The sequence below is a fragment of the Hippopotamus amphibius genome, chromosome 11 (genome assembly GCF_030028045.1).
Source record: "Hippopotamus amphibius kiboko isolate mHipAmp2 chromosome 11, mHipAmp2.hap2, whole genome shotgun sequence".
NCBI classification, from domain to species: domain Eukaryota; kingdom Metazoa; phylum Chordata; class Mammalia; order Artiodactyla; family Hippopotamidae; genus Hippopotamus; species Hippopotamus amphibius.
In genome coordinates, this window is record NC_080196.1 from 52,865,028 (window position 1) to 52,882,736 (window position 17,709).

General features: G+C 38.9%; 1 protein-coding gene across 3 annotated transcripts in view; it reads left to right on the forward strand.

Moving 5' to 3' along the window:
• Positions 1 to 17,709, forward strand: part of NEK10 (NIMA related kinase 10) — a 267,865-nt gene that overhangs the window by 81,044 nt on the left and 169,112 nt on the right. For all 3 annotated transcript variants that reach the window (XM_057700444.1, XM_057700445.1, XM_057700446.1), the window contains exons 21-22: positions 808 to 929; positions 1,069 to 1,171. In XM_057700444.1, the coding sequence (XP_057556427.1) occupies positions 808 to 929; positions 1,069 to 1,171 (225 nt within the window). The remainder of the gene's footprint in view (positions 1 to 807; positions 930 to 1,068; positions 1,172 to 17,709) is intronic.

A 17,709-nucleotide genomic window follows, 5' to 3' on the forward strand; every position in this document is an offset into this window, starting at 1 on the left:
CTAACATCTAAGAACGTTGAATGAAAAAGATGTAAGTTGCAAAATATGTATAGTGTGGCTTCATTTTTGTAAATATTGTATATGTACACATTTTATGTACATCCAAAACATTAGAGAAGGTATATATCACGTACTGTTGTTAATAGTTTCATATTGGTTTTGGAGGAGAAAGTAGAATTTACTTCTGTTTCTTGGCATCCAGAGCAAAGAGACAAACGCAGTCAGTTATAGTATTCTGAGAATCCATGAGCTGAAATCTGGAGAAAGCCAGTTTTCTCAGCTCTTGAAGGGGCATCACAGAAATTTCCATCATGAGTGGTGTATCCAATGGGGTTATTGCTAAATAAACCATGGTATGATTTCATTGTAAAATACTGTAAGGTAAATCTGTGGGACTAACGAACAATGCGGTTTAATGTCTGAGTGTCTGGCTTGATTTAAGGGTGAATTTTAGACCATTGAAAGGAAAGGTGGGTTTACCTGTTCTTCAGGGAATCCTTCATGACTTGGGATCATTCCCTCGTTCTCTTTGGTGCCTCTCAACCATTCCACACCCTGGTGTGCATAGGAAATGATAATTTTTGCCGGTGTAAACTTGCCTGTAACTGAAGGAGACTGTTGCTGGGCTCCAATTGTCCGCAAAAGCTCCTTGCCCCCAGCCCCTCCAGAGCTGAGTGGATCCATGTCTATGACTCTTTTGTGTCGTGCCCTGAACACCCATTTGGAAGCCTAGATTCTAATTCATAAGTTTTTTTCAAAATATCTATAATGAAAAATTTCGATTACCTTTTCTTGTTTCCTGTATAGATGATAGATTGTATATAGTAATGGAGCTTATAGAAGGGGCCCCTCTTGGAGAGCATTTCAGTTCTTTGAAGGAAAAACAACATCATTTTGCTGAAGAGAGACTATGGAGAATATTTATACAGGTATCTTTTATCTTCATTAACTTTTTCTGTGAAACACTAAACTGAGCTGATTTCCTAGAGGTGCGTGTAATGGTCATGAGTGGCTATCTATCTGTATATATTGGGGAAATAACATTTGTTTGTTATTTGCTGTTTGAAGCTGTGCCTAGCTCTTCGGTACTTGCACAAGGAGAAAAGAATCATTCATAGAGACCTGACGCCAAACAACATTATGTTGGGGGATAAGGACAGAGTAACAGTTAGTAAGTATAAAAATCTGAAAATTTTCAACTTGAGAGTCTCTGAATATTTTTCTAGGGCAGAGTTGTTCGATAGAACTGTCCACACCAATGGGCATATTCTCTGTCTGCACTATCCAGTGTGGTAGCCACCGGCCACGTGTGGCTGTTGGGCACTTGAAATGTGGCTGCTGTGACTGAAGATACGAATTTTAAATTCTATTAAATTTTAGTTAATTTAAATATCCCTCTGTGACTAGTGGATACTTTATTGGACAGTGTAGTTCTTGATGGTTTGAGTTGTATTTTGCCTGTATTAGAGAATAAAATACTCTCAGGATGCTCGGGCATTTAATTCCTAAATCACTGGTTTCTAGGCTTTTGTTTTTTTCCTGTAGAACAATTCTTAATCAACAAAGGCTTTTATGACCACTGCATGAGCACACTGCTGAACTATTTTAATATGATCTGTGACATATGGGTGGCAAATGTACATGTCAAGGGCTATGAAAAATCCAGCCATTTGTATACATCTGCGTTTTCACTTGTTATCAGAGTATTTTTAGCTGTAGCAGGTAAGTTGTCTAATTCTCAATCATAACTTAAAGTGAACTTTCTAGCTTAGGGTAATATGTTAGCTTTCTCCTGCCATCTTCACTCATGAGCATTTAAGTTACTCTCATGGACTGTTAATGGTTTGCCAACTACTAGTAGGGAGACATCTCTAAATTGGTGGTCTGTAGATATTTGTGATCCTGGCATTCCATTAGTAAATTCTTTTGATAATACACTGCCAATATATCAATATGTATTCTTACTTATAAATTCTGTACACATATCACTGTACAATTATCCTACACTACATAAAGTCAGCAGAAATAGAGGCTTTAATATTTTTTTGGTCCCCTTAGTGGATTGCCTTAGGCACCCAGCTTTGGAGACCACTGCCATAAATTTTATTGACATGAAAGACATTTGACAACTTTTTAAAGCTGACTCTCTTAGCTTTAGAAGACTCTGATTCCTCATAAAGGCAATTCCAAATGTACACACACATTTACTCATGCCTACATCCTTAGTAACTATGATTAGACTCACTTTCCAGATTTTTTTAAGTAGAACATGTTATATCAGTTTAAAAATTAAAAAATTATCCTAAAACAGAAGTTCTATTGATAACCTTCAATGCAAAGTTACTTGGAAATATTTCAAGCCAGTGCTTTTTGAAATTAAGATGAGACTAAATAATTGTGACTCTTCATCTTGGATACACATTTGCTTAATCATTAGAAGTTAATTATAATTTTGTTCATCATAAACTTTTTACTTTTTATAAATTACACTTGTGTTTCCTTAAGAATTTTTACTATTTATATGCTTGTAGATATTTTAATTTACAAGTTAATAGGGATTATTATAAATTGTGTGTTTGAATTTCATAGCAAATGGTATATATACTTTTAAATACTATTAAACAGATTTGTTTAATAGTTTAATAGATTTGTTTAATCCTTCTAAGATGACTATTCAGGTCATATTTTCTGAGTAATAATCAACCCCGCATTCTATTTTCATACTGAGATTAGCTGCAGTCATTTCCTTTGGTTTCATTTAAATACATTGAGATTAATCTTTTATTGTAGTAGCCTGATTTACTTCCTTTCTAAACTTATTTTAATTATTTTTTATATTTGTTTTCTTTGACCAGTACCACACATCAAAATGGTTTACAAAATAAAATAGTGCTAAAAATCTTATAAAGAAAAACCTATCCCTTTGCAACTCCCAGTTCCATTTCCCTATAACAACCACTTTTCATTCTTTTTAGATCTTTCTTCTGGTATTTGGTTTTCCATTGTAACAGTTGAGGATTCGGTTTTCTTATTTTCTCTTCTTCCCCATCTGCCATCCTGCAATACAGTTATAGCACAATTTGGGGTTAAATCATCATTCAGTATTTATATTATTACTGCTATGTAATTTTTGTTCAGTGTTGATTACCTCTTCTTCCTTATAGACCTTTTGTTTTTCTTAGAGTTAATAACTGCCTTCTTGTTTATTTTCCTAGTTTTCTGTGTACCTTTTATTTCTTCTTCCCAAATCTTCTAAAAGGATGATAAAAGCCCTCTATGTACTATTTCCACATGGTCAAACATGACAGTTACTCAGTTTTCTTTTTTTTTTTTTCCTGAACCCCCATTTCGTGTAGCTCTTTGCTGTAATATAGACTGGGATTTACTTTAGGTCTGCTGCACAGCCATCATCCTGGAACTTTCATGCTCTTTTTTTTTTTTTTTTTAAATTTGACCACACTGTGTAGCTTGTGGGATCTCAGTTCCCTGACTAGAGATTGAACCTCGGCCATCACAGTGAAAGCACTGAATCCTAACCACTAGACCACCAGGGAATTCCCATGCTCCTTTCCTGACTGGAGCCTCTATTTCCTACATCCTATCTCTTTCTCTTTCTTTTTTAACTCCCCTATTTTGCCAAAGTGTATCTTCTAGTATTTTCCTATGAAAGAGTGCTTTGGAAGTTACAACTTTTACTTAAAATTTTTTTAGGTATAAATGACATATAACATTATATTAGTTTCAGGTGAACACCATAATGATTCGATATTTGTATATGCTGGAGCCTGCAGGCATTTGGGTGGAGCTGGGTCTTGGTGTTCAGGTGGAGACTCCTGGGAGAGCTCATGTCCATTAATATTCCCTGGGGCCAGGAATTCTCTGGTAGTCCAGCATCCTGGACTCCTACTCTGGAGGCTCAGGCCTAACCTATGACCAGGGAAGACCCCACAAACCACGCAGCACAGAAAAAAAAAAACAAACAAACAAGCAAACAAAACCCAAGACAAATAGCAAAAACAAAAGCAAGCAAGCAAACAAACAGCAACAACAACAACAAAAAGTAAACAATCAAACCCCCCCAAAATAACAGTAAAACCAAAGAGAAACAGACCAAAAAACAAGAGAACTACCAAACAAAAGAACCCAAAAGCAAAAACAAACAATAAAAACAAAACTAAAAAAAAAACAAACAAAAGCAGAAAGCAAACTAAACAAAGAAAACATAAAACACACAAAAATGATTTTAAAAAAAGGATAAAAATGAAACAAAACAAAGAACAAAAAAAGAGAAAAAACAGAGAACAACAAAAAGGTAAAAATAGAAAAATAAAAAATATATTAAAAACTTTAAAAAGAAAAGAAAAAATAAAAACAACAAAACAAAATGGAACAAAAAATAACAGTAATAATAATATTTTCCAGGGACCTCTACTGTCCTTGCTCCCACCATGAGCCGCAGTCACCCCGGCCTCCCCGGGAGGCCTTCCAGTACCTCTAGGGAGGCCTCTGGACCCTCTGTGGGCACTGTTGGGGCAGCTCAGACTCTGACCTGGCCTGACTCCCACGTGTACTTGCCCCCAAAGTCCACAGCTGCTAAGGCTGGACTGGTCTCAGTTGTGGGAGCACTTGTTGTCCATTCAGGTATTCCACAGATGCAGGGTTTATCAAGATGATCCCAGGGATTTAATCTGCAGCTTATGCAGCTGCACGGAGAGATTTCCGTTCCTCTTCCTTAGTTGTACTGCCCCTGGGGCCCAGCTTTGGTTCTGGCCTCACCTCTGCATGTGGGCCACCTTGGGCATCTGCTACCTGCCCAGGAGAGAGAGAGTGAAGCAGTGGCTGATTGGGGCGTACTTGCTCACTCAGGCTGGGGAGGAATAGGGTGGCCATAACTGGGGTGTGTAGGAAGCAACTCTGCCTTTTGGGGTTTTTTTGTTTTTTACAGCCCACATATAAGTGAGATTATACAGTATGTTTGTCTGACTTACTTTATTTAGTATAATGCCCTCATGGTCCATCCATGTGATTACAAATGGCAAGATGTTCATTCTTTTTTACGGCTGAATTGTATATGTGTGTATATATGTATATATGAATAATGTGTATATACATATGAATAAATATATGTAGACATAGATATGTATATACACATACATTTCACATTTTCTTCATTCATCTATGATGGACTCTTAGGTTGCTTCCATATCTTGGCTATTTTAAGTAATGCTTCAGTGAACATATATATCTTTTCAGATTAGTGGCAGGAAAGGGAGAGCATGGCAAACCATACCTTAGCTCTTAAAACTCTGCCCCAAAGTGTCAAATATTACTTCTGCTCAGAATTCATTGGTCAAAGCAAGCCACATTTACAGGGTGAGGATGTGTTCCTCCCCAGAAAGAATGTGGGTAAGCAGTTAATTAGTCTCCCACAACTCTCATGCTCAGAGGAGAATGTGACTAACTCTGCCTGGGGGAGCTTCTGGTGAGGAGTGGGCAGGACAGGTAACAGCGTTTTAGGTAGGGGTACAGCAAAGGCAGGGAATTAGAGGCCTGAAGCAGTACATGCCGAGGGGCTAGCAAGATGCTCAGTAGAGGCTGTGGGGTGTGAGAGCTGGGATGCTGATGTCTGTTCTGAGATTCAACTTCAAGATTTCAGACTGGAAACTACATGATCAGATTTGGGATGGAGAGATCATTGTGATGCACCTCCCCATGGTAAGGGGGCACCATGGGAGACAACTGGAGAGAGATCCCCAGTATAGGAGATGGATCAGTTTGAATATGTTTGGGTGCAAAATGCAAGCATACCAGTGGTTTAATGGTTTAATCCATGAGGACATGTACTTGTCTCATAAAAGGGGACTGGAGGTGAGCAGTGCCAGAGCTGGTTCAGTAGCTCAAGGAGGTCAGCCACCATCTAGGTTTTTCTCTCCTTTCCATTTTCCTCGACAGATGGGCCAGAGCTCCAGGCATTATTACCAAATCCAAAGACAGGGAGCAGGAAACTCTTTCACAGGGGTCTTTCATAGGGGTCCCTGGTAGACTCGTTACAGTCTTTTGGCCAAAGCCATGTCATGGAACCATCGCTGGCTGTAAGCGAGACTCTCTGGGTGAGCTCCCAGCCCCTACAGCTGGCGACGAGAACAGGAGGTGAGGGTGGCCAATGACTTTTGGAGAGCTAGCTTGTGTTATTCGCCGCTGAAGCCTCTTGCAGTTGCCCGTAAAGGCGTGGTGTAGGTTTACCTGTGGCAGCAGGAGAAGAGGAAGTGGCAGGTAGCTTTCATTTGGCAGTGATTTGGGACCCAGAGTTGAAAAGGTTTGCTGGCCAGTTAATGAGGTGTGACCACAGTTGAGAAAGAGTCTGAGTTTATGAAGATTGTGACACCTTTGGTGGAGAATTAAGTGAGGAAATTTAAGGTGTGAGATTTCTAACGTGCCAAGTTAGAAATGCAATTATAGCCTTCCTGGTTAAAATTATTCAAGTAGCTCCCCACAGCATTTAAGATAGAGTATAGATTCCATAGGACACTCAAGGCCCTTTTCTTTTGATCCCTCCTTGCCTTTTGCTTCGGCCTCATGGGACAGATTGTCATTTCCTGAGAAAACCAGGCTGTGGGTGTGTTGCTCTCTCTGTCCAGAATGCCCTGCTGCTACTCACCTCTGATTCCACTCCTCCAGGTGGTATCTCTGATGTCCCCATCCGATAGGTTCCAAGTCTGGGCTCCCTCAGTACACTGGGCTGGCCTTGCTTGTAGCACATAAGACATTGGTTTATTGCCAATTCCTCTTTGAGGTAAGGGAAACCAATTTTCTTAACTTTGTTCCTCTGAAAACATTTAATAAATATTTGTTAAATAGATAAAAGAATGAACGAACAAGTGAATGAATGAATTTTGAGATCTTGATATGATAGCCAAGATTGCCTCAGAAGAGTGCTTTAATGCAAGAGAATTGGGGATTAAGGTGGAAACCAGGTCCATAAGTGGGGAGAGATACAAGCAGTTTCTACTCTCCTCTCAGCAAACATTGTAACCCAAAGTTATCTAAAGGAAAGGTTTTACTTTCTGAATGCCACCAAAATTTGCAAAATCAAACTAGACCTGTCTTATTGCCAGAATCCTTGGCGTTTTAGTTGTTTCTGAAGTATTAGAGGATTTTAATCATTGTTGGTGGGCTCAACTGCTGCTGAGAAATCTGTGTTATTACAGGAAAATGAATTAGTTAGGTCTCTTGATCTGTTCTTGGTTTGAACCTGTTCTGTGATTTATTTCCTATTAGTCAGATTTAACGTCTATGTGAGTTTGAGCTGGCACAGAAATATGAGTGCTCTCAAAAGACTACAGAATATTGAGTCATTTGTATTGCACATCCTCATAGCATCTGTTGTTGGAAGGGTAGCCACAGAATTTCTGGAATTTCTCTCATGTTGCCGTTATTAAAAAAGCAAGAATATTTTTCTGTCAAGTCCACCACAATTTCCTTGTCATTGGGTTGTGTAAAATGAAGAAATATTGAAGCACAATCAGTGAAATCCAACTTCTAAAAAAAATTTAAGATTATTGATTTTATGACCATTAGTGGGCCATTCTGCAGTTCTGAGATTTGAATAGCAGTTGCATGAAGAAAAGATGAAGATGGTAGTTGGGAGAAAGTCACACCAGGGTGAATTCCTGATGCTGGTGGTTCGTCTCTTCTGGTGAGACAACAGACTAGGAGAGAGAATGTGGAGGCATCAAATCTTTACCACCTTAGGAAACACTTAGAGATAAAGACTTTCCAGTGTTGGGTTAATAAGGCCTTTTGGGTTTATATGTCCTTATAAGATGAGAGATGAAAGATGAAAGATAATAAAGTAGAGATTATTTTAGTGTGTGTTTTCATATGGGCACATTGGGATATAAGTTAGCTTTCTGAGAATTTTTTTAATATGAGAAGTAGAATCTGATGTGTTCTGGACACATTATTTTTATTCTGGGAGTTTCCCCGAAGTGTGTTCTCTGAAGCAGCATGGTGAGTAGGTGGGAGTGTCTGGTTTTACAGAGACTCATTCAGCAATGTATGGTACTACACATCTGATTTTCTGATCAGTCTGTCAATCCTCCTAAGTGTACTGAAGGCAGTGGAGACTTTTAGATTCTGGAATCATGCCACAAGCAGTGGCAGGGCATATCCATTTGTTCTCTGTATCTATGAGTTTGCTATCATTTTGTTTTGTTTGTTTTGATTTTTAGATTCTATATATAAGTAATATCCTATGGAATTTGTCTTTCTCTCACTTATTTCACCAAGCATAATGCCCTCTAGACCCATCCATGTTGTTGCAAATAGCAAGATTTCATGTTGTGAGGCTGAGTAATATTCCACTGTGGTGTGTATATATATATATATATATATATCTCATATCTTTTTTTTTTTTTTGGGGGGTACACCAGGTTCAATCAACTGTTTTTATACACATATCCCCATATTCCCTCCCTTCCTTGACGCTCCCCACTCGAGTCCCCCCCACCCTCCCTGCCCCAGTCCTCTAAGGCATCTTCCATCCTCGAGTTGGACTCCCTTTGTTATACAACAACTTCCCACTGACTATTTTACACTTGGTAGTATATATATGTCTGTGCTACTCTCCCGCTTCTTCTCAGTTTCCCCTTCACCCCCCGCCCCCTCCCATACCTCGAGTTCTCCAGTCCATTCTCTGTATCTGCTTCCTTGTTCTGGTCACTGAGTTCATCAGTACCATTTTTAGATTCTGTATATGTGAGTTAGCATACAATATTTGTCCTTCTCTTTCTGACTTACTTCACTATGTATGACAGATTGTAGTTCTATCCACCTCATTACATATAGCTCCATCTCATCCCTTTTTATAGCTGAGTAATATTCCATTGTATATATATGCCACATCTTCTGTATCCATTCATTTGTTGATGGGCATTTAGGTTGCTTCCATGTCCTGGCTATTGTAAAGAGTGCTGCAATAAACATTATGGTACAAGTTTCTTTTGGGATTATGGTTTTCTTTGGGTATATGCCCAGGAGTGGGATTACTGGATCATATGGTAGTTCTATTTGTAGTTTTTTAAGGAACCTCCAAATTGTTTTCCATAGTGGCTGTACCAACTTACAGTCCCACCAACAGTGCAGGAGAGTTCCCTTTTCTCCACACCCTCTCCAACATTTGTTGTTTCCAGACTTTGTGATGATGGCCATTCTGATTGGTGTGAGGTGATACCTCATTGTAGCTTTGACTTGCATTTCTCTGATGATTAGTGATGTGGAGCATCTTTTGATGTGTTTGTTGGCCATCTGTATGTCTTCTTTGGAGAAATGTCTATTTAGGTCTTCTGCCCATTTGTGGATTGGGTTATTTGCTTTTTTGGTATGAAGCTGCATGAGCTGCTTGTATATTTTGGAGGTTAATCCTTTGTCCGTTATTTCATAGGCAATTATTTTTTCCCATTCTGAGGGTTGCCTTTTAGTCTTGTTTATGGTTTCTTTTGCTGTGCAAAAGCTTTTAAGTTTCATGAGGTCCCATTCGTTTATTCTTGATTTTATTTCCATGATTCTAGGAGGTGGGTCGAAAAGGATGTTGCTTTGATGTATGTCAAAGAGTGTTCTGCCTATGTTTTCCTCTAGGAGTTTGATAGTGTCTGGCCTTACATGTAGGTCTTTAATCCATTTGGAGTTTATTTTTGTGTATGGTGTTAGGAAGTGTTCTAATTTCATTCTTTTACATGTTGCTGTCCAATTTTCCCAGCACCACTTCTTGAAGAGGCTGTCTTTTTTCCATTGTATACTCGTGCCTCCTTTGTCAAAGATAAGTGCCCATATGTGTTTGGGCTTACTTCTGAGTTCTCTATTCTACTCCATTGATTGTCCTTTCTATTTTTGTGCCAGTACCATACTGTCTTGATCACTATGGCCTTGTAGTATAGTTTGAAGTCAGGAAGCCTGATTCCACCAACTCCATTTTTCCTTCTCAAGATTGCTTTGGCTATTCGGGGTCTTTTGCGTTTCCATACAAATCGTAAGATTTCTTGTTCTAGTTCTGTGAAAAATGCCATTGGTAATTTGATGGGGATTGCATTGAATCTGTAAATTGCTTTGGGTAGTACAGTCATTTTCACGATGTTGATTCTTCCAATCCAGGAACATGGTATGTCCCTCCATCTGTTTGTGTCGTCTTTGATTTCTTTCATCAATGTCTTAAAGTTTTCTGCATACAGATCTTTTGCCTCCTTAGGCAGGTTTATTCCTAGGTATTTTATACTTTTTGTTGCAATGGTGAATGGGAGAGTTTCCTTAATTTCTCTTTCTGCTCTTCCGTTGTTAGTGTATAGGAATGCAAGAGATTTCTGTGCATTAATTTTGTATCCTGCTGCTTTACTAAACTCATCAATGAGTGCTAGCAGTTTTCTGGTAGAGTCTTTAGGGTTTTCTATATATAATATCATGTCATCTGCAAAGAGGGACAATTTTACTTCTTCTTTTCCAATTTGGATTCCTTTGATTTCTTTTTCTTCAGTGATTGCTGTGGCTAACACTTCCAAAACTATGTTGAATAACAGTGGTGAGAGTGGACACCCTTGTCTTGTTCCTGTTCTTAGAGGGAATTCTTCCAGTTTTTCTCCATTGAGAACAATGTTGGCTTTTGGTTTGTCATATATGGCTTTTATAATGTTGAGGTAATTTCCTTCTATGCCCTTTTTCTGGAGAGCTTTTATCATAAATGGATGTTGAACTTTGTCAAAAGCTTTTTCTGCATCTATTGAAAGGATCATATGGTTTTTATCCTTCAATTTGTTGATATGATGTATCACGTTGATTGATTTGCGTATATTGAAGAATCCTTGCATCCCAGGGATAAACCCCACTTGATCATGGTGTACGATTTTTTTAATGTGCTGTTGCAGTCTGTTAGCTAGTATTTTGTTGAGGATTTTTGCATCTATATTCATCAGTGATATTGGTCTGTAGTTTTCTTTTTTTGTGACATCTTTGCCTGGTTTTGGTATCAGGGTGATGGTAGCCTCGTAGAATGAGTTTGGGAGTGCTCCGCCTTCTGCAATATTTTGGAAGAGTTTGAGAAGGATAGGTGTTAACTCTTCTCGAAATGTTTGATAGAATTCGCCTGTGAATCCATCTGGTCCTGGGCTTTTGTGTGTTGGGAGATTTTTAATCACTGCCTCAATTTCTGTACTTGTGATTGGTCTGTTCATGGTTTCTATTTCTTCCTGGTTCAGTCTTGGAAGATTGTATTTTTCTAAGAATGTATCCATTTCTTCCAGGTTATCCAATTGATTGGCATATAGTTGCTTGTAGTAGTCTCTCATGATGTTTTGTATTTCTGAGGTGTCCGTTGTGACTTCTCCTTTTTCATTTCTAATTCTGTTGATTTGCATCTTCTCCCTTTTTTTCTTGATGAGTCTGGCTAATGGTTTATCAATTTTGTTAATCTTCTCAAAGAACCAGCTTTTAGTTTTATTTATTTTTCTTATGGTTTCTTTCCTTTCTTTTTCATTTATTTCTGCTCTGATCTTTATGATTTCTTTCCTTCTGCTCACTTTGGGGTTTCTTTGTTCTTCTTTCTCTAGTTGTTTTAGGTGTAAGGTTAGGTTGTTTATTCGATCATTTTCTTGTTTCTTAAGGTAGGACTGTATTGCTATAAACGTCCCTCTTAGAACTGCTTTTGCTGCGTCCCATAGGTTTTGGGTTGTTGTGTTTTCGTTGTCATTTGTTTCTAGATATTTTTTGATTTCCTCTTTGATTTCTGTAGTGATTCCTTGGTTGTTTAAGAGTGAATTGTTTAGCCTCCATGTGTTTGTATTTTTTGCAGTTTTTTTCCTGTAATTGATATCTAGTCTCATGGCACTGTGGTCTGAGAAAATGCTTGATATGATTTCAGTTTTCTTGAATTTGCTGAGGTTTGATTTGTGACCCAAGATGTGATCTATCCTGGAAAATGTTCCATGTGCACTTGAGAAGAAAGTGTAGTCTGTCATTTTTGGATGGAATGTCCTATAAATATCAATTAAGTCGAGATGGTCTAATGTGTCATTTAAAGCTTGTGTGTCTTTATTTATTTTCTGTTTGGATGATCTGTCCATTGATGTAAGTGGGGTGTTCAAGTCTCCCACTATAATTGTGTTACTGTCGATGTCCCCTTTTATAGCTGTTAGCATTTGCCTTATGTATTGAGGTGCTCCTATATTGGGGGCATAGATATTTACCATTGTGATATGTTCTTCTTGGATGGATCCCTTGATCATTATGTAGTGCCCTTCCTTGTCTCTTTTAATAGTCTTTACTTTCAAGTCTAATTTGTCTGATATGAGTATTGCTACTCCACCTTTCTTTTGACTTCCATTTGCATAAAATATCTTTTTCCATCCCTTCACTTTCAGTCTATATGTATCCCTTGGTCTGAAGTGGGTTTCTTGTAGGCAGCATATAGAAGGGTCTTGTTTTTGTATCCATTCAGCCAGTCTGTGTCTTTTGGTTGGAGCATTTAATCCATTTACATTTAAAGTGATTATTGACATGTGTGTTCCAATTACCATTTTCTGAATTGTTTTGGGTTTGTATTTGTAGGTGTTTTCCTTTTCTTGTGTTTCCTACTTAGAGAAGTTCCTTTAGCACTTGTTGTAAGGCAGGTTTGGTGGTGCTGAATTCTCTTAACTTTTGCTTGTCTGGAAAGCTTTTGATTTCTCCCTCAAATCTGAATGAGATTCTTGCTGGGTAGAGTATTCTTGGCTGTAGGTTTCTCTCTTTCAGGACTTTCAGTATATCCTGCCATTCCCTTCTGGCCTGCAGATTTTCTATAGAAAGGTCAGCTGTTATCCTGATGGGTTTTCCCTTATATGTTGTTTGTTGCTTTTCTCTTGCTGCTTTTAATATTTTTTCTTTGTGTTTAATTGTCGTTAGTTTGATTAATATGTGTCTTGGTGTATTTCTCCTTGGGTTTATTCTGTATGGGACTCTCTGTGCTTCTTGGACTTGGTTAATTATTTCCTTTCCCATGTTGGGGAAGTTTTCCACTAGAACCTCTTCAAATATTTTCTCAGACCCTTTCTTGTTTTCTTCTTCTTCTGGGATGCCTATAATTCGAATGTTGGTACGTTTAAGGTTATCACTGAGGTCTCTGAGGCTGTCTTCTAGTCTTTTTATTTTTTTTTTCTTTTTCCTGCTCTGTGGCATTTATTTCTCCCATTCTATCTTCCAACTCACTTATTCGTTCTTCTGCCTCAGTCATTCTGCTGGTTATAGCATCTAGAGTATTTTTAATTTCAGTTATTTTGTTATCCATTGCTGTTTGTTTTTCTGAGTTCTTATGAACTGTTTCTTGTACTTTCTCGATTTTGTTATCGAGATTTTGTATCATTTTTACTATCATTACTCTAAATTCTTTTTCAGGCATTTTTCCTATTTCCTCCTCATTTATTTGGTCTTGTGGATTTTTTTCCTGCTCCTTTGCCTGCATGGGGTTTCTTTGTTTCCTCATGGTTGTCCAAGCTTTTGGGGTTGCTTGTCCTGGTGATAGAGGTGTTTATAGAAGACTGTCCAAGCCTCAGACTAATGTCCAAGTATTGGATTAAACGAATATTCAGTCTAGGAAACACATACATGTATAAGACACACAATTATTGAATCCATTAGGACATAAGGCTCTAGAAAGACCTGACAGAACCCCAGTGTGCTATCAGATATTCAAAGAGAAACCGAGCAGAAATTGACAACTGAAACAGAACAAATCAGGGACAAAAGCAAAAGCAAACAAACAACAAATAACACCCTACACATACAAACATCAATCCAGGGAAATTTTGTAAGCTAGGATCAAATATAGAAATGAGCTGGAGTACCACCAGAGAGAATGGAGATTCTCAGAATGTAATTAGACAACTGTACTAAGAACTAAGATAAAGACAAAAGCCTAATATTAATACCAAGGCAGTGCATCATCTGGAGAATAGAGCAAGGAGTCTGAGCAGACCGATAGTGTTGCTTATAAGTATGTTAAGATACAATACACTTAAAATGGCTGGAAGAAAGGGGAACAGAAGAGCATAATGTGGTTGGAAATATGCAAAGAAAAAGAAAGGAATAGAAGTGTATAAAAGAAAGGGATGAAAGGAAAGTATGAGAGATATTTTGTCCGTACTACCAAAAACTTAGGTAGATATAGAAGTATATAAAAAGGCAAAAAAAAAAAAAAAAGAATAAAAAATATCCTTAAAAAATTATGTTGTAAAACTTGTAGATCCCTTAGGGCTAAGATCGTATTTAATAAATCAAAAAAAAAAAAAAAAAAAGAGAGAGAAAGAAAAAAAAAAAATCCAGAACTGATCCCAGAATGGACCAGTTCAATAGGTATTGATACTACTATTTCTGTTTCCTTAGCGTCTCAGCTGTAAGTGTCCTTCTCCTTGCCTTGGGTTTTTTTTTTTTTTGCATTATTCTGTGACCAGCAGAGGTTCCTTTATTGTTCGTCTGTAAGCCTCGGTGTGTGGGGAGGGAGAGGGTACAATAGTGGCTCCTTCTCCTGGGAGTGAGTGAGCAGTGGCACACTGTTGTTTCAGTCAGGCTTGGAGGTGCCTATTGCAGAGGGCGCTGGTGGCTCAGGAGTACACAGAAAGTCTTAGAGTTGGGCCTCTCTCGGGGTTTTTTTCTTTTTGATGCGGTTTTTTTTTTTTCTCTCGGCAGCCTCCCTGCTGCTGGCGTTGCAAGGAGTTTTAATCTAGTCCCGCCCGAGTGCCTGAGGGTGCTTGTTATCCCTGAGCGCCTTAGGTGGCCCGCAGGGCGTCTCTCCACTGCCTGTTGCAGAGGCCCCGAAAGAGAGAGAGAGGCTATGCACGCAGCTCCTCCTCCCCGCCCGTGAGCCTGCAGCCTCCAGCCGCCATCATGGCCGGGCAGCTCTCAGGGACGGGCACTCCTCTCCACGGACCTCCTCCCTCTTGTCCTCTTGGTCCGTCACCCTACCGGCAACAATGTTTCTCCCCCTGAACCAGCTCTCCGGTTCCCACGCTCCCGCTCCTGGACCCTCCGTTCAGCCGCGGATCGATGTCTCGGTCCGGGAACGCTGAGCTGCGCTGCGGACCCTCCGTATGTTTCTCACTCCCTCCCGTCTGCCACAGCTCCGCCGCTTCACCCTCTTTGAGCCCTCGTAGATGCCTCCCTACTGGCTATGTCGGGCTCCCCGCAGCCCTTTCTGGTGTCCGACGCCGTCTGCTGGTGTTCAGCTGGTTCTCTGTGGGAATTACTGCGTCCTTCCGTGCATTCCCAATGCATCTGTGGAGAGGGATGCACTCCACGTCTCTCTACTTCGCCGCCATCTTTTTTTCCTCTCATATCTTTTTTATCCATTCATCTCTTGGTAGGCACTTAGGCTGCTTTTCACATCTTGGCTATTGTAAATAACACTGCAGTGAACATAAGGGTACATATATTGTTTCGTGGTAGTGTTTTTGTTTTCTTTGGATAACACTCAGAAGTGAAATTGCTGGATCATGTGGCAGTTCTATTCTTAATTTTTTGAGGAACCTCCATACTGTTTCCATACTGGCTGCACTAATTTACCATCCCATCAACAGTGCACGAGGGTTCCCTTTTCTCTACATCCAACATTTGTTATTTGTGGTCTTTTTGATGATAGCCATTCTGACAGGTGTGAGATGATATCTTGTGTTTTTAATTAGCATTTCCCTGATGATTAGTGATTTTGAGCATTTTTTCATGTGTCTGTTGGCCATCTATATGTCTTCTTTGGAAAAATGTCTATTCAGGTCCTCTGCCCATTTTCTAATCAGGTTTTTTTTTTTTCTTTGATGTTGAGTTGTATGAGTTTATGTATTTATATATCATTTGCAAATATCTTCTCCCATTCAGTAGGCAGCCTTTTAATTTTCTTGATATCTCCTATAGCTGTGCAAAAGATTTTTAGTTTCATGTAGTCCAATTTGTTTATTTTTGCTTTTTTCTTTCCCTTACCTGTGGAGGCATATAAAAATAATCCGTAGACAAATGTCAATGCCAAACAACACCTGTTTTCTCTGAGAAATTTTATGGTTTCATTTATTTGTCTTTAATCCAACTTGAATTTATTTTTGTGCACCATGTGAGAAAGTAGTCCAGTTTGATTCTTTTGCATGTAGCTGTTCAGCTTTCCCAACACCATTTATTGAAGAGGCTGTCTTGGCCCTATTGTATATTTTTGCCTTTGTCATAGATTAATTCACCACATAAGCATGAGTTTATTTCTGGGCTCTCTCTTGTGTTTCATTCACTTATGTGTTTGTTTTGTGTCAGTAGCATACTGGTCTTTTTTTTTTAAGCCCTTTATTGGAATATAATTGCTTTACACTCTTGTACCAGTTCTTGAAGTACACTAAAGTGAATCAGCTGTTTTATACATATATCCCCATATCCCCTCCCTCCCATGACTCCCTCCCGCTCTCCCTGTCCAGGCCTTCTAAGGCATCACCCATCATTGTGTTGATCTCCCTTTGTTATACAGCAACTTCCCACTAGCTATCTAGTTTACATTTGGTAGTGTATCTATGTCTATGCTACTCTCTGACTTTGTCCCAGCTTCCCCTTCGCCACCCCCTCCCCACCCCCGTGTCCTCAAGTCCGTACTCTACATCTGCATCTTTATTCTTGTCCTGTCACTGGGTTCATCAGTACCATTTTTTTAGATTCCATATTATGAGTTAGCATACGGTATTTTTCTCTTTCCAGCTTACTTCGCTCTGTATGACAGTCTCTAGGTCTATACACCTCATTTCACATAGCTCCATTTCATTCCTTTTTACGGCTGAGTAATATTCCATTGTATATATGTGCCACATCTTCTTTATCCATTCATCTGTTGATGGGCATTTAGGTTGATTCCACTTCCTGGCTATTGTAAATAGTGCTACAATGAACATTATGGTACATGTTTCTTTTTGGATTATGGTTTTCTCAGGGTATATACCCAGTAGTGGGATTGCTGAGTCATATGGTAGTTCCATTTTTAGTTTTTAAAGAACCTCCAAACTGTTTTCCATGGTGGCTGTACCAGCTTACATTCCCACCAACAGTGCAGGAGAGTTCCCTTTTCTCTACACCCTCTCCAAGATTTATTGTCTCTAGATTTTTTGATGATGGCCATTCTGACTGGTGTGAGGTGATATGTCATTGTGGCTTTGACTTGCATTTCTCTAATGATTAGTGATGTTGGGCATTTTTCCACGTGTTTGTTAGCCATCTGCATGTCTTCTTTGGAGAAATGTCTATTTAGGTCTTCTGCCCATTTGTGGATTGGGTTATTTGCTTTTTTGGTGTTAAGCTGCATGAGCTGCTTATATATTTTGGAGATTAATCCTTTGTCAGTTGCTTCATTGGCAAGTATTTTCTTCCATTCTGTGGGTTGTCTTCTTGTCTTGTGTATGGTTTCTTTCGCTGTACAAAAGCTTTTACATTTCATTAGGTCCCATTTGTTTATTCTGATTTTATTTCCATTATTCTAGGAAGTGGGTCAAAAAGGATCTTGCTTTGATGTATGTCATAGAGTGTTCTGCCTATGTTTTCCTCTAGGAGTTTGTTAGTGTCTGGCCTTACATTGAGGTCTTTAATTTGTTTTGAGTTTATTTTTGTGTATGGTGTTAGGAAGGGTTCTAATTTCATTCTTTTACTTTTTGCTGTCCAGTTTTCCCAGTACCACTTATT